Source organism: Crinia signifera, chromosome 4 (assembly GCF_055691185.1).
Source record: "Crinia signifera chromosome 4, ASM5569118v1, whole genome shotgun sequence".
In the NCBI taxonomy this organism is placed as follows: Eukaryota; Metazoa; Chordata; class Amphibia; order Anura; family Myobatrachidae; genus Crinia; species Crinia signifera.
Window position 1 is genome coordinate 178,330,411 of NC_139220.1, and position 22,768 is coordinate 178,353,178.

Sequence of the window (22,768 nt, forward strand, 5' to 3'; positions counted from 1 at the left end):
TAACATCACAAAGTGACTTGCAAGGCACTGCTAAATTTACTTATATGAAGTATCAAAGCAAAAAACATTAGATAAAGGAAATTTAGATTTGACTCCAAATGAGGTCACTTGGAAAAAATAGATTTTATGACCTTGCAATGTTTCCTCTCAACATATAAATATAAACAAAGTACAAAGCATAATGGTTCTTCTCAACACATCTGAGATTGTAGAATTTAAGTACAATAAATCATTGATTTGTTACTAAGGGAATTTAAAGGTACAGTAACCAAGATCTAGCTAGCAGCAAATTACTTTCGCCCGTCTAATGAAATCAGATTATTAGGGGGGTATTCAATCTCCGGCCGCTATTCCCGACAGGGGAAATAATGGCGGGGCCCTATTCATTGCTGTAGTTTTACCAAATAGCATTGAACAGTGATCTCGACAGAATAGACCCGACTTTAGAAGCAGTCAGGCCCGTTCTGCCGAGAACGGTCATGGATTGCCTAGCTCCTGGCCGCAGCTCAAGGATCCACGGCCGTATCTCATAGCCACGCCTCCTTTTTCAGCATTCGGCAGACGGGACATTGACTCCCACCTGCCGATTACCAGTTGAGCCAACCGTGAACAGGACAGGGTCACGACTGCCGGGATTAAATATCCCCCAAAATCTCTCTCTCTCTCTCTCTCTCTCTCTATATATATACATATACATAATCTGTGGAATGAATGAAACTATTAAGCATTGATATCATGTATTCTATCATAAATTAAACATTCAATGCAGGTAGAAGAATTTGTCCTCACCTTCAGCCTTGACGGATCCATCGGACATCACCTTCTTGAGTGCAAGCTGGCTTTGGTCTTTGCTGTCATTTGCTGGTGAAGGCAGATTGTCAGACTGAGTTCTTTGAATTGGGAGTACTCCTTCTATGCTGTGTCTATGCTGTTTCCTTGCATTATTAGAGTGACCGCTTTTATGTGCTGCTGTGGCAGTGTGGGTGAAATGGAAACCCATACTATGCATCCTCAGATGGAACCAGCTTAAATGTTATTCATGCAAACAGAAGTGTTGTTTCTGTATTCAGATAGATAGTGTTCTTAAACACCAAAGAGACACCACATGCACAGCATTGAGGGGCTTTAAAACTGGCTGTTTCTTTTTATTGGTTTAAAAATGTTTTCCCACCACGGGTTTATTCCTGTGAGAACACATGCAAAAACACATTCCTGTGACAAACACAGTATTTTAGAAAGTTTGCACTTTCTCCAGTGATAAGCTCTAGGTGTAGGCTGGGACAGCGAATAATATGTGCATTCAATACAGTTTACAGTAGCATCGTCTAGTAAGCTCTGTTATTTTATATGCATAGACATCTACATACCTTAGGGTGTTATAACAACTGTTATTATGTACACCGAATGTGCCAAATGAAAGATTTAACACGTTAAACCATAATATCATTGTGCTATATATATTTCTTTCTAATAAAATGGAACAATACAGACATAAGCATATATCTAATACACATGCAATGTAATGTTAAATAATATACATTTTAGTATTTCCTAAAAATGTCAATTGCGGTATTTAAGCAACATATTTTGTCTACACTCGGCAGGCCTTACTAACGGTACAAATATTATTTTATAGGTTTCTTTATTTCTTCAAATAACAATTTTTTTAAACTGTATAGCTTGGATAATCCAGCTGTGTATCTCATCCTATAAACATTGCAGAAAAGGCAAATTTGCACAATTTCACAGAAATAATATCATTTAAGGGATCATTTAGACTTTCCTTAGTGCCAATTATGTAAATTAGCTACACCCATATTATGCATATAAGAGGGCTAGAACAGACTAGTTAGGGGGGTAATTCAATATTTTCTACCCATAGCCTTTTTTAGATTCTAATTTACTTTGTAGATCAATTAGAATTTTACATTTACAGTATTTAAATTATATGTATCATTTCTACTCTTTAATAAAAAGTTAAGTACTTATTTATTGTACTATATAAATCTGTACATGGAATCGGCTTATTCATTTACAATGTACATTATCTCTCAAATACAGATATCCACTAGGAACAGGTAGCTATGTGTACTTTCAGAGTGTGGTCTACAAGTGTACCACTACACTGATACAGTATGTGCAATATTTTTACAGGTATTTGCAAAATGCTTCATGCAAATAGTTGTATGTGTGTATGGCTACATGTATTTTTTGCAATATGCATAAGATAAATCATATTAAATATTTCTAGAAAAAACAATTGAGACTCTGCATTAATTCTACAATCCCAAAAAAATACACTTTAATATTTTAATATAGTTAGAATTAGTGGTTGAGCGTGCAGTGATATTAAACAATCACTCACAATGATATGAAAACATGGTCTTTATGATGGTGTGTTATGATTAGCCTGAGCTAGTCGTTACACATTTATTGACCTAAAAATGTCAATGATTTCTCTGCAATGACCAATACACAATGGTTTTTAAATAAATAAACAATATTTTTAAATGTAGATGAAGTTGAATAATTACATATGTATAAAAAATAAACATAAATATTTCTGCTAAATTTATGATTAAATTAAGAAGAAAAAATGACACTGAGAAATAACTCCTGCAGGAGTTGTACAATTAATTACCATTATGGGGCATATCAGACATTTTACAAGATGAAGACACTTTGATGGTAAAATGAACCAATGAGGAAACAGCCAGTTTCGTTAGGTTTCAGTAAACAAAAATTGGGTAACATATAATAGATGTGGACAAAATTTTCACAATAAAAGGACATTTAACAAGGTGAACAAGTAGTGACAACAAATAATGGTCAACAAGGGAAAACAGCAAGAAAAAGGCAACAGATGAACATTAAGCTGCCATGCTGAGGAATTTATTTGCGTCTTTTACTTGGTTGAAGACGAAGCTGTTGGACAGCTGCTTCGGCAGCAGCGATGGCTGCTCCAGCATCTTCTAGATGCGTCTGAGTGACACTGCTTTTGCTTTGGCTACGGGATGGTCCATGTGAGCGAAGGTGTCCCTCAGAAGATGACTTTGAGCTACCAGGACTGCTATGAGATTTCTCTATAGTGGGAACCTGCATATCTATAGAAAATAACATAATTTTTTTGTTATGTTTACATCTTGTTTTCTGTATGTACATGCATGTTGTTTTTTATTTCAAGAATATTTTCTTATATAAATAAGGTAATAAAACAAAAAAAAGTTATTTCAATGTATACCTTTGGTTTTAAACAAGTAATACATCTATTATATCACAGGTAAAAAAAAAAATATGATGATAGTGCTGTGACTTCCTTTGCTACCTAAAACTGGGTACATACTAGAGGGATGGGGATCCGTTCTGACATTGGAATAAATTCCTGGCAGCGGGGATTGCCAGTGCATACTGATACAGTGTTAATGAAGGACGGAACGATCACTGTTCCATCCTCCATTAGCAACAATGCTTACGTTTTGGAAAGTTGGAATAGATTGATTATTGCTGATTAATTATTATACACATTTGCAATTTAAAAGGACACACCAATTGGTATATTTACTAAGAAGCTGTTTTCCAGCAGTTTATTATCCAGGATTACTATGGTCCAAACTGCTGGAAACCAGCCGAGAATGCATGGGATTTTGGGGAGGTCTGTGGTGGCATGGGGCTTAGAAACTGATGGCCAACTACAATCAGTTTTCAAGGGTATAGTATAACTTACTGACAGTGTGGATTCTGACATTGATTCTCCAACATTGGAATCCCGACTGTCAGGAGCCCGACTGGGGGAAAAGCACATTGAAGCCCCAAGCGTGCTCGCCACGATGCGCTCTCGGTGGCGAGCTGGGCTCGCCACTTATTTTATTTTCCCTCTGTGGGGGTCATAGACCCCCATGAGGGAAAATAGCTCATGTAAGTCGAGATTGGGATGTCAGAGAAATATCAGTCAGAATTCCAACTGTCGGTGAGTCATTCAGTACCCGTTTTCAAAACATGGGTAAATTTACTTAAGCCTCTAAAAATTAAAAGAGGTGATGCTGTAATAATCAGATTCGCTCTATTCTCTACTGCATCTTAGAAAATGTAAAAGGCGATATTAAATCTTACTTTAACCATGTAATTGCTATCAACTTGGAGATTGCCTGGGCTACAGCCCTGATCTTGGGTGCCTGGAGGGTACCCCAGCAAGGGCTGACTAGTTTTTTTTTTTTTTTTGGGGGGGGGGGGGGGGGGGGGGTAATGCTGTAGCCTTTGGGACCAATATAAGCATGTCCCTAAACTGTTTCATTACACCCTGGCAGCTTTAAAAGGTACTTGTTTCCTAGCATGGCGCCCATCGCATAGCATATTTAGTGGTATGCGATGCGATGAAATATTCATGTTAAATGAACAGGAGTACTTGTACAATTAAATACCCCATAGCATCGCATGCCAGCAAATGGCATGCAATGCGATTTTTAATTGTACAAGCACCCCAAGCACCCTGCTGGGTGCTTACAATGTTAAATGCACCCCCATTGTCAACGACACGCCCACTATCAACGCCAACACGTACACATCCTCCGACCTTTTCATACCCCCACTATCCACGTTGGCGTGGAGTTGGCTTTAGATAGTGTGGCGAGCGCAGCGAGCCACCGAGCCTGAAGCATGGCGAGTGCAGCGAGGGGACGCGGAATCCGAGCCCAAAGCGTGGCGAGCGCATGCGGAATACATGTAAAGTAATCAGTGTCCCCTCGCTGGGCTCGCCATGCTTCGGGCTCGGTGGCTCGCCACACTATCTAAATTCAACTCCACGCCGACGTGGATAGTGGGGGTATGAAAAGGTCAGTGGACGCGTACCGCTGCGCTCGCCATGCTTCGGGTTGGCGTTGATAGTGGGGGTGGCGTTGACAATGGGGGTGCATTTAACATTGTAAGCACCCATTAGGGTGCTTGTACAATTAAAAATCGCATCCCATGCCGCTATATTGCATGCGATTGCATAAGATGCACTGCGATCAAAATCGTGGGTGCCGTGCTAGGAAATAAGTACCCTTTAAAAAATAGGGGGCATCTCCATGTGTTTTTCAACTTTATTTTTGGAACTAAGAGAGACTCAATGAGCCTGGGGCTACTTATCATTTAGGGTGCAATGCCGCACATCAGTGTATTTTCATAAACTTTTGAACTACTTCTTCGCTTTCACAGACAGAAGCATGCACATATCTCACTGATCTGTGCATGCTTCTGTCAAACTCGCCTATAAAAAGCTTGTCTACAGTATATATTGGTTAGTTTTGTCATTTTTTACATTGAGTATGTTTTTGTACATACAGTACGATTTCCTAGGATCTGAGTTTGAACTGTGTGAGTGGCAGGAGGCCAGAAATGTGTGTTTGCATGTTCTCATGTACCAAAATGTACTAAACTCGCACAGTTTACAAATCGCAGACGCTGTTACATTTTCCCCATGACCAATTCTGTTCTGTATCTCTGAGTGCTAACAATCGGGATGCATGCACAAAATAAAAACACCATCAATTGGGTTCATGGACCCCCATGAGGGAGAATAGCCCCTTTCAGTCGGGATCCCGACTGTTGGAGTTTTAACAGTCGGAATTCCGCCGTAGGTGTAATGACTGTCTGAATTACTGACTGTTGGGCAGTCATCCAGCATCCCTGTACATTATCTCATCTGTTATTATTGATATTGGGTTTTATAGGGATTTATCAGCAACCCTGGCAGTAGTCACCACCCAGGAATACTGATTTATAGAATAAAATGATTCCTTTGAGTTTGTTCAAATATTAATTATAGTAGAAATGACTACCTTTAGATGGATCTGGGAAGATTCCATGGCTTCTGCTTTTAATGACTGATGGCTTTGGTACTTGCTGGCTGCTTTGAGTGGAATGAGGCTTTGCATGGTCAATACTTTCACTCTGTTCCTTCAAAGGGTACCATCTTGGCATGTTGTCAAGATAAGAGGCATTCGATAGATCTATTAATACCTGAGAGCAGAAATATTTCTGATCAATATGAAACCGATAAAAAAATAGTTCATTATTATCATTATTCTAGTAAATAGAAATGTGCTTTAAATCAAATTTATTGTAATATATATATAAATATTAATGTTCTTTAAAAATGCGTCACAAATAGTGATCAGTGGAACGGACAGCAAATCTTTTTTTAACTAATTTCAAGTTATCAAGTGCCTGTGGTCAGAAAAAAGATTTTCATTTTACCATAAGTATGCTCATGTACACTTGGAAAAATATGGCTTTGTTCTGCATAAAATATGTGCTTCTATACTTTACATGCCGCTACGTACAGCTAGAGATGCGGAATAGGGTGGGAAAGGGTGTGCAAACCAAGTACATTATGGGTGTGGACACATACTGTATACATTTGCACACACCAGGGTGTGTTTTTCAGAACATGGTAAAAAATCTGCTGCCAGGAGATTTCAAAACTCCTATTCAAATTAATCAGCAGTCGCCAATTCATTTTAATGTACTTTACATGCAATACATCACATGCAATTTTCACATGTAAAATAATCAAGCGCTGAATCGTATGTATGCCATCCCGGAGAGCTACTGGGGAAACTCAAAGGAAGTCGGGTCTGACTTGTCCATAGAACAAGTTTGCCTATTCTATAAGAGCCTTAAGACAATGTACAATGTTCTCGTAAAGAGCCAGAGTAATTTAATATTTTCCAGATCTGCATGGAATCTTCTGAACACTGTTACATTTTGCCATTTTTAATTTATTTAGCAACATTTTGCTACAGTATTTTCAGCTTATGTAAACTTCTTAAACTACACTTGACAGTTTGAACGTGATTGTAACTAATTACTGATTACATACTTTTTGCGCACAAAGCACTGTTATTATTAGTCCCTAGTGTTACATATACTACACATCCGCTATAATTTATTGAAAAAATAAGATTTCTAAACTTTTGTCTATTGTTATTTTGTGGTAAGCTTGTCTTGCTCAGGGCCTTACCTCACCAAGGAAGTCATTTGAAGAGAATCTATCATAGTCCCATACAGTGACTTCTAACGTTTTCTTTTTCAGCTGCAATGGAATTAACAAAACAGAATTTTTCACATTGTCCTAAACATTATATCAAGTTCATATGCAAATTATGATACATCAATAACCTTTAGTATTTAGAGATTAAAAGACGGAGGTTTATTTTCTACACTTGTAAGATCACTTTAATTTGCAAGTCAAATGACTAAGTGGACACTGATTTAAAATGATCTATCTGTTTACTTACCTAGCTATTTATCTATCTATCTATCTATCTATCTATCTATCTTTATTTATTCTATTATAAAGATTATAGCCTGTTTATAGTAACTTTAAACTTATTTTGTCTATTTAATTTTTTTCATGAATACATGTAGTTTTATAATTTAATTATTTTTCCTTTACGTTGTACATTTACATTTTATCTTCAACTGTTCAAATCATATTACTATTATTAGGATGTAAGCCAACCATGAAGTTTCTATTATTTACTTAACTAATCAAACTACAACACATTTTATTATACATTCACCATGAAATCTTAATAATAAGAGGATTAGAAACACATTTATTGAGACATTATTAAAGTATATAATCTTTACATTTATAGCTGGACAGTTTATAAAATATCTGAAAACAAGGAAAGATTTTTTTTTTGCTTTCCTACAATACCTCCTATTAATTGCTTCATTAATTCAAGTCAACATAGTCATTTTGTTGTTGAAAAGTATTTCCAGAAATGCTAGACACACAAACATCGAAAAAATGGGACTGTATAGTATGACATAAGCCAGACCGCTACAACGGGAGCAACCTGTTTAAACAAGTTGTCCACATGCACAGTATTGTATCACTCCCAGGAGAAAGTGGTGGGGGCAGGGAGACTCAAGTGTTCATGGCATGTAGTTTATTGGCTATGTGAATATACACAAGTAAGCCATCACTCCCCCTATTCATATTGGTCTATAGAAAGTATAATGTTAGGAAAGATACTTACCACAAATGAACAACACCTTAACACAAGACAACATATTTAAGCAGTATCACACATACATATATATATATTAGTAATGAAGATAAAGTAAGTAGATAACAATAAAGGTAATGTTTTTCTACCTGCTTTGAAAAAATGAAATTTGTAGCTAGTTTTTCCTAGTATGACAGATATGGTATCCGGTCAGTACTACTGACACGCACAGTGTCGACATAGGCAAAATGTCGAAACACAAGCAAATGCTCAACATGTCAATGGTTGACACATGAACATTTTTGGAGAATTATTTTCTTTTTTTGAACTTTTCTAAACTTTACCATCCACATACAGTATCTCAAAGCATGGTGACCAAAGCCAGCCATGAGAGGGGATGTGGTACACTAATGAGGGGTCCATGTGATGAAATCTACAAACTGACGCCAACATTTTTTGGAAAACTCCTCTTTGTGTAAAGACCAATTCCATGTATACCTTTTGCTCCTTATAATATATATATATATATGGGAAAAAGGGGAGTTTTCCAGAGGGCGCTAGCCAATAACAATCAGGTACAGATCGGTTTTTACCGTTTAATATAAAAATGGAAAAAAACCCTTATTGGGGTATCACAAATACATCTAATATACACATACAAATAAAACTGCTTAATACAGGAAAAGGCACATATGCTTGTACAGGTTCTCATGAATATTGTTCGATTCAGTAGAAATACAATCACAATATTCATGAGAACCTGTACAAGCATATGTGCCTTTTCCTGTATTAAGCAGTTTTATTTGTTTGTGTATATTAGATGTATTTGTGATACCACAATAAGGTTTTTTTTCCATTTTTATATTAAACGGTAAAAAACGATCTGTACCTGATTGTTATTGGCTAGCGCCCTCTGGAAAACTCCCCTTTTTCCCATTTCTATTCTGGGTCTTGTCTAACAGAGGACCCCCCAGAGGTGCTGCTCCCACTTTCTCGAGCGCAGAAAGGGTACCCCCATTTTGCTATATATATATATATATATATATATATATATATATACACACACATATATATATATTAACCTTGTACATGTTGACCAGTTGGTGTCAACCTACTCACTGTCGACCCTTTATACCATAACCAACAGACATTTATAATAGTTCACTTAAATGGCAGAACTACATAAAGCAAATGTATCCAAATCATAGATCTACGCATGCACCTAGCTTTTCATAGTCACATTATTAACCCTTATAGTAACAAATCTTCCTATTCTATGCAGGGTCAATATCCACAAACCTGCTCCATGGATATATTCTTGTAAATCACCGTCTGATTCCATTCTGGGTTTAAACTTTTTTGTACATATTTTGTTCTTCGTTTATATTCAGCACTAAGTCAGAAATCAGAAACATTATGATGATTAAGATTAAATACATGAATGCACATTTATAATAAACAAGAATATTGTATGCACACATTTTTTCTCTGTATGCTACTTTGTATGTTTTGTACTATGTAATACCAAAGCTCAGGCAGAGTTTAGCTGTGTATTTAACTCATGTGAAACGCACATTTAAATGTGTATTACAGAAAAATATTCAATTTGCTATCAATGAGTAAGGAAGACTTAATGTCATGGGAACAGTAAGTACGCTATACTGATAAGTCCCATAGTAACATTTCTGGAAGCTACAGTATGTGAAGCCGGTCAACCACCTCAACTCCACCCCACATCTGGCTGCCAGAACAGGGCTGCATTGTGCCTGCCCCTGCATAAGCTCAGAAGCTCAGAGGATAATATAGGCTTCCATTACCATTCTTCTTTAGTAATGGCCGTTCTGCCTCTGGGGACAGCACTTTAAGGAGACATTTATATTCTCCCTAATACACACTGCCAGATGGTCTGTCAAACATTGCAATAAACAGTCTTGTAAACTGTGCCAGTCCTTAAGGATTAATGTAAAAAAAAAACATTCCCTATTCTAGATGATACCAGATAATCAATTGGCTCCTTACTAACATAACTGCTTATAAGCGCAAAGATTTTTCTGGACTGTTTTGCACAAACTGAATTATGGCCTACAGTACACCGCACTATTGCAGTTGAGGACTTCCTAGGTGCAAAATGATTTCTTTTGCTTCATCAAATCTGCTGTAGATCTTCCTTGTGCATGTAGAATGAGTCACTGTGCATGACCTACATTGTTTAAAACTCTGCTCTGAGTTGCAATGAAATAGTCTGACACACCATTTTCTCTAGCAGGATTTTTTTTTTTGTACTAAAGAAAACTTATGACCTTGCCCCTCCCAAATTATCCCATGTTTTAGGAGATTTTCTGGTATATTATAAACATTGTATTCAGTTGGTATCTTTTTAAATTACATAAAATGTGCAATGATATCCAGTTTACACAAAATATTATTTATCTAATAAAAAATAATAAATGTATTTGCTGCCATGTTATAGGAAGGAATTTGCTCTAGTTTTCTTTTCATATAGTCAAGGCGCGTATCATGTCATGACAAAGTGGAGGCACATATAATCCTGGCTATAACTACAATTGTACATTCCTTAGGCTGTGATGCAGACAGATAATTTGCTATTCAGTTTCTGCTCAGCCCTGTTTAACCTTCGGTCTCCATACGGATTCAGTACGGAATCCCGGTGGTCGGAATCCCTGTGGTTGAAATACCGACGCCGGAATCCCGACCGCCAAAATACAAACAAGGGGGGCTGTGGATCGCCCCCCCCCCCTTGCGGGCTCGCTGCGCTCGGCACACTATTTTATTCACCCTCTATGGGTGTCATGGACACCCATAGAGGGAGAAATTGCCGGCATTGCGGCGGTCAGGATTCCTGCGTCGGTATTTCGACCGCCGGGATTCCGACCGCCGGGATTTTGACTCCATCCGCTCCAAGCTGCTGGCTCCAGTAGCATCATAAATTTTTTTCCCAGAATTCAATTGTGTATGTCTGGACATCCCGGTCATTTCTGACACAAATACACACACATTGTGGATTAAAATGCATACAGTACAAGCATAATTGCTGCTGTAAGAGAAAGTTAATGAGCCATATCTAATGAACTGTATTCCTGAACTCATTTGTATTCATTTGTACCTTTCATTAAAATAAATAAAACATTCCCTAGAACTCATTAAAATGTATATTAGTGAAAATAATAACTCTGGGAGAGGCTTTGTTTATGGGGAAGTTTGGAGATAAGAGCCAGTGTTGGTTGACCTGAAGCTGAAAGGTAGGAGAGATATGGTATAACTGCCTATAAAATAATGAAAACAAGCACTGTATTGAGAAGGAAAGTATGTGAAAAACAAGCATACTGTATATTTGTAGAAATACAGACGTGTCCTCATACACTGTTGCCGCAGTCGCACCAAACAGCGCTTCTTGGCGCAACATGTCCAGTGCGACTGATTTTCTTTTTTGATCCACAGTGCATCAGTGGACACTTTGGGGAACATTTACTAAGATGGGAGCTCTTTTTTACATGGGGTGTTGCAATGGGCTTCCATTCAGATACTATCTCTAATCTTCTAGAAGGTGCTAAATAAATAAGTAGATTCTGATTGTTCCCCCCCCCCTTTGTGATACTGATTCATTTGATATGCAGCATTTGTTCACCTGTGTGCGACTGAGTCTGTATATAAAGTTATACGAAGTGCTATGATTCCACCGCTGCAGTTTTTTTTCACACCAATTCCCGTTGTGCTTTTGTACAACTGCTCCTTGCGCAACACTTTCTGATTTTCCAAAACTTTAAAATGATTTAGGTCAGTCATGCTTATTATATTCTATAGAATCTAATGGTGCCATATTGATATGGAGTATTTAGTGGTAGTGCATTCCTTTCACAAACAACACTCATTATTAAATCTGCCTTGGAATGAATTGATTCAATACTGAAATTAATTAAAATATTAATAATATTGAATATCAACACATTTGCTAAGTATTGGCTCTTCTAAATATGTGAAGTCATCCAAAACAAATTCAGGTTATGAAATAAAAATAAAATGAAAACTCTACCTGGCGTTCTGGACAACCATGACTTGACTGCAAGGACCCAGTGATGAGACACAGTGCATTACAGATAGATGAGAAAGCAGAGGAAGCAAACAGAGATAAACAGAAGATACACATGAAAGACATAAAACATACACAGAAACACATTATTATCTTCAGTGCTGGAATGGCGTGCAGATACTGAAGAGTACAATAATAAGAACTACTCTGAAAAGAATGTGCCTGGGTTCATGTAAGGCCAGGAGATTTTGCACGATTGTTCCGAGTTTCTACACCAGTAACCTAACCGTCACAACAGAGTGATATAATCAAATCTATTCATAGACTATATACTGTATTCTACAAAACCTAAATGCACAAATACTGTCACTGTACAGTGCAGAATGGAAGAGCAAATAAATATTTAGAAGATTGTACAGTATGATTGGAACAAAATTTCACTCATTTTCAACACCAGCTTATTTCGTAGGAATGCATCAGAAGTAAAGTTTAACATAAGCATATATCAATGTCTGAGGCAACAGCAAACACATGTACAGTAGTAAGGGCGCTTGCTTTCAGCGGTGGCTGCTGCGCCGGGTTGGTTAACACATACAAACATACATGTACTGTTGTATATAATTAATGTGCTTCACCGAGGTAGATTGTTAGTGCTGTGCCACCACACAGTCACTTCTACTGGGGTGCAGTGGTGGCACAGCACTAACAATTTTAGCACTTCTCCTATCTCTATAAGCCCGCCCCCTGACTGAAATGCACAGCAATGCTGATCCCCTGTGTAAGGCATCCAGCACATATATTACATACTGTATAACAATTCATGCATGTTTAAATGTGGTAAACAGCCTCCCCCATGCAATGTGTGGTTGGTGCTGCAGCCTATGGGCAGCACCCACCACTGTTTGTTTTCCATTTTTGTTTATTGGTGAATTCTTATTTTTATATACTGTATATTTTTTCGTAACTCAGTGGATGTTTAGTTTTGAGTAAATAAAAATGCCATAAAAATGCTAAATTCCTTATAATTTGGTGTTTAGCTAGTTTTTATATAAACAAGAAAGGCAGACAGAAGAGGACACAGTAATCAAAGGGAAGGGAAGTGGATGTAGAGACAGGGTTCCAGGAGAAATGTTATTAGATTACAGAGAATAGGATGTAGGCAGGCAGTGTATCAGGGAACAAGGTAACTGGGAAGAGAGAGTTCCAGGATAGGGTGCCAGGGTATATAAAAAAAATTGGCACAAAATGTAATTGTCTGGGTTATTTCCGGTTGACCCAGGTCAAGGTGCAGTGTGAAAACACCAATGTGAATAACACGTGCCAAACCAACCCGGCAATACAACCCAAGTTATAAGAAGGGTTAAACATCGGTCAAAGCGCAAACCGGGTCCAGTGTTAAAGGGTCTGAAACGTCTCAGACCCGGAATCAAAATCCTAGATCCGACCCGGGTTAGGAGTGCAAGTGGTATGATAGTGCCAAGTTGGGAAGAGCTATTTTAATTATCTTTTAGAATTGGATCTTTCCCTTAGTTAGTATCTGCACTGAATTATCTAACAAAATTGCTGCAAATCTCAGTCCAGTTTTAAAAAAAAGATTTAGGGGGAATTCAATGCTGGACAACATTCCCAATACTCAGAAATATTGGTCAAGGCCGACTCACTGTTGCAGATTCGTCTCTAAAAAGCCAAATTTTTTTTTTTGCAGATTAGCTGCATTTTCTGTAAAAAAAAGAGGTGGATTCGCCGACCCACATCTTTTTTGACTTGAAAGTCGGAAAAAAAATCTGAACATTGAAGAGATCGAATTTGGTTGAATATCCCCCTTAATGAGACCAAAGTTTGTGACTTTAATTAAAACCAAGAAATGAGCAAATGGAAATCAATCTTATTGTATCAGACAAAATCTTAACATATTCTGGGCTATTTTGTGCCCTTTCAGAGGAAGAAAAGGGATCAGGAATTATTCTACATACAAATGAAACAATACTAAAACACACCTTATTATACATGTTGTATGTTTATTAACATAAATCTTATCTCATAAAACAAGTGATAAAGTGTCACCTTTGATACTCATTGTGACCAAGCCATTCCTAATATAGTTTATACAGTATAACATTACTAACTCAGTTTTATCTGAAGAGACTCTAACCGATAGTGAAAGTAGAACATATCTTTTATATTTTTTTATTATATTATGTAAAAGTCATTGATGTGCTGATAAAAATATTTCTGGTTTAGATATATACATTATATATGGTTCAATATAGTAGTAGTCCTCAAAGCACACCAACAGTTAAGTTTTTATGGCTATCTCTGCTTATGCACAGATGGTATAATCAAGCTGACTGAGGTGCAAATGAAGTCATCTGTGCCTAAGCCTGGAAAGCCTTTAAACCTGGTGTACCTTAAGGACCACAATTGAGGACCACTGCAATGTAGTAATGTGACGGCTAATTACTGGAAAATCATTACTGGGGCAGGACAAACCTACCTACCAGAGCAGGCAGGTTTGTACTTCCCCAGAAAAATCCACCAAAGAACTTAGGAGCAGCCCCCCTGCCATGCACATCCCCCCTGTCGCTCACTGCCAGCCGACTACCCACCCTGGATCGCCGGGGTTCCCCTTCCGTTGCCCCCGCCCGCCATTCACAGAGTGACCAGGCGGCAGGCTCAGTGATGTTCGGTTTGGCATGGGAAAATTTCTGGGCATACCACCGAAGTGGTTAACACTAATAAAGTAGAGCATTAATGTGTGATTGGTATGTGGGTTATATACATTTCTGGGGAGATATTGCTCCTAATTTCAAGGAGGATAAAAGTATGAAATTGGTGACACATCCTGGCCTTTATAACTGGAGCTGATGGATGTCCTCAGTGTACTTCAATCTGGGTGTTTCATCATGACAAAAGGGTCATCCTTGAAGTCTAAAAGGGATCCTTGAAGTCTAAATCTTAGGAATTTAAGGTGTATACACACTAGATGATATATTGGTAACGATATGTACGATGACGATATCGTTAATGGTATATCGTGCATATTGAATAGTGTGCACACACAATATAGTTAATGATGAGCACTTCTACAGCTCATGAAAGACCCCTCGTCTGTACATACAGCTCAATATAGACTATATCATCAATGACTGCATGTTCAGCAGGGGACCGGGTGACCTCTCTGAGTGATATAATTTACAATATCAGTCAGTGTGTATGCATAATATTGCAGCTTTAGTATATCCTTGTTCAATACCTATTGTTTATCAATAAATGTGTTGTTATATTTAACAATATTGTGCCTTGTCCTTAATGCAAATACGCTATATTTTCATGGATAGAATCTGTGAACAAATATGGACATTCTCAAATGTTTACACATGGCTAATCAGTCTATATGTTTATAAATCATTTGTTTAACAAGATTAATAGTAATAATCCTCTTACCCTCTTCCTGGAAGAAGATATACTTTCACAAAAGGGTCTGAGTAACCATTGTTATCTCTGGGAACAAGATTCCTTGCTTGAAGGATGTGAATTATAAGGTTTCCAAGATGTTTGTCGTAATTAACTTGAAGCTACAAAACATAAAAAAACAACTTTCTCATATGTAATATGTACTCACATACTGTATATACTGTATCATAAAGAGCAGAACAGTGGATGAACTAAAGGCTAAATGTCATTAGTATGTAAGCTCTCACGAGCAGGGTCCTCGCCCCTCATGTACTTTTCCTTCTCTTACTGAAATTAGACTATCTTTTACTCCAGACGCCCTATGATGGCACCAAACTCTCATCTTCTGCCACCCTGATGCTTATTTCAGTGTACTGTTCGCTGATCCATCAATGTTTGTTTATGTATTTTATTAGGTGCTGTGTAAACCTTATGGTGCCGCATAAAAAGAATAAAAAAAGAATACCACTGCTTTGTAGTATGAATATATTGACACCGCTTTATACTGTATGAGTGTCAAGTATATAATGTTCCACTGATGGTTAGGATTTGCAATACTTTTTGCCTACGGCGGTTCCAAATAGTAATTTACCTGCAAAAAATGTTTGGTACTTGTGTATTATAGCGGCGCCCATCGCATCGCATACCATAAGGTATGCGATGCGACGTGATATTGTACAATGTCATACAATTTTAAAATGTTATGACATTGTGTATGGCATACAATGCCATACAATGCGATGCGATTAAAAATTGTATAAGCACCCTAACGGGTGCTTACAATGTGAAATGCACCCCCACGCCACCCCCCACTATAAAAGTGAACCCGAAGCGTGGCGAGCGCAGCGAGCCCGCGAGGGGCGGCGGTACGCGTCCTCTGACCTTTTCATACCCCCACTATCCACGTCGGCGTGGAGATGAGAATAGAAAGTGTGGCAAGAGCAGCAAGCCACATAGCCCGAAGCGTGGCGAGCGCAGCGAGCACCGCAAGGGGACGCCGATACCTTCACAGGTATCGGCGTCCCCTCGCGGGCTTCACAGGTATCTGCATCCACGCCCACAGCGTGGCTCGTCGCTCGTGCCCGAAGCGTGGTGAGCGGACGTGGATACCTGTGAAGCCCGCGAGGGGACGCCGATACCTGTGAAGGTATCGGCGTCCCCTCGGGGGTCTCGCTACGCTCGCCACGCTTCGGGCTCGGTGTCTCGCTGCGCTCGCCACACTTTCTATTCTCAACTCCACGCCGACGTGGATAGTGGTGGTATGAAAAGGTTGGAGGACGCGTACCGCTGCGCTCGCCACGCTTTGGGTTCACGTTTATAGTGGGGGGTGACGTGGGGGTGCATTTAACATTGTAAGCACCCATTTGGGTGCTTAAAAGCACCCTTTATGGTGCTTATACAATGTTTCATCCCATAAAGGGGCAAAAATCGCATCGCATCGCATGCCATCGGGTGCATGGCATGCGATGCGATAAAAACATCGCGCGATGTACATCGGGGGCGCCACTGTAATACATAGGTATTAAGTACCAAATGTTTTGTAATTTTAAAAAAGTGTAACATTTTCACTCGTAAAAATACTACGCAAAAAAGAAATTATTTATAGTACCTGAATTTCACCAGTAATTGGATGTGAATGTGATTTTATAGCTTCAGTGGACTGTGAAAACAGAAAGACAAAGAGAGGTCAATTATTTGAACCTATGAGATAATCCATATAAATTACACCACAGAAGTTTTAGCTTGTACATTACTCCAATAACTTTTTTTTTTATTCTTTACTGTAGTTCGAAAAACAAATGTTCCTACCACAAAAGTCTAAACACTTATTTGCTGGATTGCATAATTATATAAAAAGTATCAATCTATCTTTATAATGTGCACTACAATTAAACACAAACTGTATGTATAGTATCGCCAAGTAAAATAGATTGTCTGAATGAAATTTTAGATATTCCAGAGATATTCAGAACTGTATACATAATGAGACACAAGAAAAGCTAAAGTATTAATGTAGAAATATCCTATACTATGGGGCTGATTCAGAAGAGTAGGCAGGCAGGGGTGCGGTTTTCGGTGGTTACCAGTCTGTGACTTTATGCAAAAGCTGCTACAAAGCCATTCCCCTGGGCAGTGGTGTAACTATAAGGGGTACAGAGAATGCAGCTGCTATGGGGCCTGGTGGCTTAGGGTGGCCCTAAAAGCAACCCCACTTCACTTGTAACAGCACCGGCACTACTAGTGAAGGCACTCCTTATCTTTTGGTCTGTTTAGAACAAGCAGTTTCAGATCCCGTTTCCTGCCCAGTGAGTACACTGTTACAGTCCCCCTTTGCCCCTGTCCATCCTTCTGTGTGTCTATGTCCTCTCTCGTTTGCATGTCTATATCCCCTCTATCTGTTCATTTGTTTGTCTTTGCACCCACCCGTCTGTCCATCTATTTATGCCCCATCCTGTCCATCCATTGATACCCCCTGCTGTCCATCATCTATACCCTCATATAGGGTTCTTTTTATCTGTCCATCTATGATCCCTCCTGTCCATCCATGCCTCTCCTGTTTGTCTGTTTATACCCCTCCCATCTATGATCCCTCCCTTCTGTCCATTTGTGCCCCTACCCATATGTTCATCTGTTCATCAATGTCCCCATATGGTGCTTTGTCCCTGTCCATCCTTCTGTCTGTATTGTCATCTCCCGTTTGTCTGTCTATGCTCCCTCCCACCTGTTTGCCTATGCCCTCTCCAGTCCATCCATCTATATCCCCATATGGTGCTCTATCAGTCCGTTTGTTCATCTATGCCATCGCCCATCTATCTGTGTGTCCATCTGTGCCCTGTACCATCCATTCGTCAGTAAATCTATGTCCCCATATGGTACTCTGTCCGTCATTATTTGCATTAATAATCGTATATACAGTAGTACATACAGTATAAGCCTGATGTGTGGTGGGATGTACTGCAATGATTTGGTAAATACTGCACTATGTATGTAGGCATACTGTAGGTGATTAGTATAGCCTGCTAACTAGCATTTGTCTAGAACTGCAGAAAAAGGAAAGTTGTACATTTATCATGAAAGGCCAGATGCAAGGATGAAAAAAGACAATAACTAAAAACAAAACAACACAAATATTACAATTCTTACTGTCTATCCCTCAGCTACAGTTTACCTTGCTGCTGTGCCTCTTCTTGCTTACTGAGGGGGAACCAGGCTGTCCGGGGCTAGGAACTGAACTGGAGCCTGCTGATGTTGTTCCCGAATGAATGTAGGATCCTTTCTCCAGTGCAGAAGAAACAACAAAAGTGGTCTGCTGCTGGGAGACCTTCTGGAGTTCAGCTGCAAGCTGCTTAGGATCCACTCCAGGAGACCTTGTTTTCTCCACTGTAAAGTCACACAAACAATGGTCTGAGAAATACAGTACTGTATTAGCTAAGTTTAGTGCTTGGGTGTTTCCTTATACTTAGCTCTCACAGAATATGTTGCATATCGTTATACGTTGTATCAAATGTGTTTATGTGTCTCAGTTGTTACATGTCCATATGATTGTATTGGCTTTCACTATTACCATATAGAAACATTAATGCTAAAATTCTAAAAGTGTATAACACATTATAATAATATTAGTGCCTCTTTAATTTTGAAATCAAACCTGGGGAGAAGTAGTAGCTTACAAAAGTTGATAGATCTACAGGGGGAAATTTATTTAAGAATATAAATACGACTCATATTCGTATTCTAAATATGACAGAAAACGACTGCCAACGGTCGTATTTTGCCGAAAATACAATTCATAAATGCAGTAGGGCAGATTTAAGAATCTGCCGTATTTACTAAATCGTATTTGGCCGACGGCGTAGACGGCCGGATTCTGACGTATTTAGCGGCCGAATATAGGTCCTGGTTTAAAAAAAATCAGGTTACAAAAGATGTAGGGGTCCCCTGTATTTTTTAAAACCAGCACCAGGCTCAAGAGCTGGCCCGTATTTAGGTCGACAACAAAGGTTGACATACAATAGTTCAACAGGGCCAAAAGGTTGACATGAAAAACACAAACTAGTCAATTTTTTTCCAATTTTTTGGGACTTTTTCATACGTTACATCCATGTTGATTACAATTGAGGATGACAAAGTGTGCCGAGCGAGCGAAGCACTTACACTAACTTGGGGTCCATGTCGACATTGATACCAGAACATTTTAAAAAACTCATGTCCACATTTTCATGTGTTTGCCCTTTTCATCTGGACCTTTTGAATCTATTGGCCTTTGACCATTTCAGCCTTTATCTTGTCAACCGTTGACAATGTCAACAGTTTGACCCTGTCACATTTCGACTTTTTGGTGTCGACCTATTGACCTAATAATAATCACCCAAATGACATGAAGGGGGAAATTTACGATTTAGTAGAAAAAAATCGTATTTTCCTACGAAAATACGATTTTTTTTCGGTGTATTCGTATTTTTGGCATTTACTATGCCAAAAATACAAATATTCATATTCATATTGATGGGACATTCGTATTTGTATTTACAAATACGAATGTCAACACCATCGATAGAATACGACAGGAATCACCATTCAAAAGAATGGTGGTTCCTGATTTACTAAGCAGCTGTATTGAAAATACGGCTGCTAATTAGTGTAAAACTGCCACGAATATATGGCAGGAAAATACACTTTATTTTCCTGTCGTATTTGGCAGAAGCCTGCATGGATCAGTCAGATCTGTGCAGGCTTTAGTGTAAAAAATATATAAAAATAAATAAATAAATGAAAAAAAATCAGCGTGGGGTATCCCCCACAGCTGTAACCAGCACCAGGCTGAAAGAGCCGGGGCCGGTAATTAAAAATCAGGGAACCCGACAAATAGGGGTTCCCCGACTTTTAACAACCAGCCCCAGGCTCCAGGTCCGGGGCTGGTTCCCAAAATACGGGGGACAAAATGACTAGGGGTCCCCCGTATTTTAAGAACCAGCCCCAGACACAACCTTATTATACAAGGTCCCGAGGCCAAAGCATTAACCCTACCTACCAGTCAGCCTGGCCAGGGGTCCTGGGGGAGTGGGGACCCCCCCAATAAAGGGGTCCCCCCTCTCCAGAACTTACCTGACCAGGCTGAAGCCTGGTGCTGTCCCCGGTGGCCCTGTGCGGTTCCTGATTGGCCGCTAGGCGGCCAATAGAAATCATTCTGAGTAGAGGCGGGGAAATATGAATATCTCTGCGTCTCTGAGTGTCCGAGCGGAGCGGGTACCACTGCAGCGGGAGCAGCGCGACTTGAAGAGAAGATGCCGGGATGGTCGCCAGAGGACCAGGTGAGTAGGATTTCATTCCACAGGTACCCCTTTGTATTACAACAGATCCTGGACCCCGGACTCTTCAGCCCTGGAGCCCCGGACCAGCCCCGGAACCAAGCAACCGGACCGGACCCAGAGACCTACCGACGTGCTCAAGATAGGTAAGTATCCGTGTGTTTGTGTAATGTATGTATTAAACTTTTATTTTTCTGGCTTGTCAGTGTGTTTATTTAACTATTTCTTGTACTGTGGAACTACAAGACCCAGCGGGCCCTTTAATGCCCCGCATGCTGGGACTTGTGGTTCTCCAAGTCCCAGCATGCGGGGGAGGCTTGCTGGGACTCATAGTTCCACGGTATAAGACAATAGTTTTTAATCTTTTTTTTTACACCATTTTATCAGCCCGGTGGCCACTGCACAGGGCCACCGGGGACAGCACCAGGCTTCAGCCTGGTCAGGTAAGTTCTGGAGGGGGGGACCCCTTTATTGGGGGGTCCCCACTCCCCCAGGACCCCCGGCCAGGCTGACTGGTCGGTAGGGTTAATGCTTTGGCCGCGGGACCTTATATAATAAGTGTCCCCGGGCTGTGGCATTACCCTGCTGGCTGGTTGTGCCTGGGGCTAGTTCTTAAAATACGGGGGACCCCTAGTCATTTTGTCCCCTGTATTTTGGGAACCAGCCCTGGACCTGGAGCTGGTTGTTAAAAATCGGGGAACCCCTATTTGTCGGGTTCCCTGATTTTTAATTACCGGCCCTGGCTCTTTCAGCCTGGTGCTGGTTATGGCTGTGGGGGGACCCCACGCCGTTTATTTAATTTATTTATTTTTATTTCTATTTTTTTTTTACACTCTGCAGCCTGCACAGATCTGACTGATCCGTGCTGATTGCCTGTAAGAAATCGTATTAGCGGCCATATATACGGCCAGCTAATACGAATTAATATGACATTGGAGGGTTACAAAGCAGTCATATATGACTGCTTTGTAAATCCCCCTCCGGAACACGACTTTGCATACGAGGTATGCAGTCGTATTCATTCGTATCAAGAATACGAATACAATTATTTGTATTCATATTCTTAGTAAATTTCCCCTGAAGTGACAACAAGTTATACATGAATAGTTTTGCTCTTTAGTTTTTTTTGAGGGTGTATATAACAAATGAAAAAGAAAAAATTCTTTGTTAAATATTAGTTCATGTGACTTACCGGCCTTCCCTGGATCATGTAGTTCTAAGTTCTGAGGAGTTTCACAATTTGAAAACATGTTGATATCCCTGAGAAAAGGGGTGTAAAAAACCCAAAAAGAAATGAATTTACATTTCTAGACGTGTATGTAAGACAAAGTTATTGTTCAGCTAAAGCTGACCGTGCCATTCCACATATACATACTGTACAGTATAAGACTTGCAAGGGCAGCAGTACTGCAGGCATAGGTAAAGGTTTAAGGATGAAAGTTCAGCACGTAAACATTCTGTGCTGGTCCATATTCAAAATGGAAAATGCATAATTATTTGCTCACAAGAGGCGGGATTTAATGAAGTCAGAAGTTTGGTGGATGGCGGGATGCTGGCCGAAATTGGTCATTTTAAAAAAAAAGGGCAATCGTTTACAAGGGAAAACCATGTCTTGTAAATGTTTGCCCTTTTAAAAAAACATCCGAGTTTGGCCAGCATCCTGCATGTCCACTGGACTCGAACTTCATTACATCCAACCAAGATATTAGATTCAAATGGTGTAGTTTAGGATCATCAGGACCAGTTCTAACAATAATTTCTATAATTATAGATTTTTTTATGTAGAGCAGGCATATTCAGTCATACATTTGGAACAAATATATTGATAGAACAATACTTTTTTTTTACAAAAAGGTAAGAAGTATTCAATGTATAATTAGATATCTATAAATTATCCTACAATTCAAGTGACCTAATTCTTCCTATTTGTCTGGAAAAAACTGCCCCCCAATCAGGGCGTC

At 39.3% G+C, this 22,768-nt stretch overlaps 1 protein-coding gene across 5 annotated transcripts in view; it reads right to left on the reverse strand.

Moving 5' to 3' along the window:
- PCLO (piccolo presynaptic cytomatrix protein) overlaps positions 1-22,768 on the reverse strand; it is a 266,980-nt gene that overhangs the window by 41,765 nt on the left and 202,447 nt on the right. For 2 of the 5 annotated variants that reach the window (XM_083183078.1, XM_083183077.1), the window contains 10 exons: positions 22,000-22,067; positions 18,668-18,879; positions 17,108-17,158; positions 15,490-15,620; positions 12,049-12,075; positions 9,297-9,390; positions 7,001-7,072; positions 5,817-5,997; positions 2,910-3,104; positions 790-861 (listed from right to left, as the gene is read on the reverse strand). In XM_083183078.1, the coding sequence (XP_083039204.1) occupies positions 790-861; positions 2,910-3,104; positions 5,817-5,997; positions 7,001-7,072; positions 9,297-9,390; positions 12,049-12,075; positions 15,490-15,620; positions 17,108-17,158; positions 18,668-18,879; positions 22,000-22,067 (1,103 nt within the window). Of the gene's footprint in view, positions 1-789; positions 3,105-5,816; positions 5,998-7,000; positions 7,073-9,296; positions 9,391-12,048; positions 12,076-15,489; positions 15,621-17,107; positions 17,159-18,667; positions 18,880-21,999; positions 22,068-22,768 lie in introns of those variants that run through there. The other 3 variants (XM_083183080.1, XM_083183079.1, XM_083183081.1) reach the window with 2 other exon arrangements.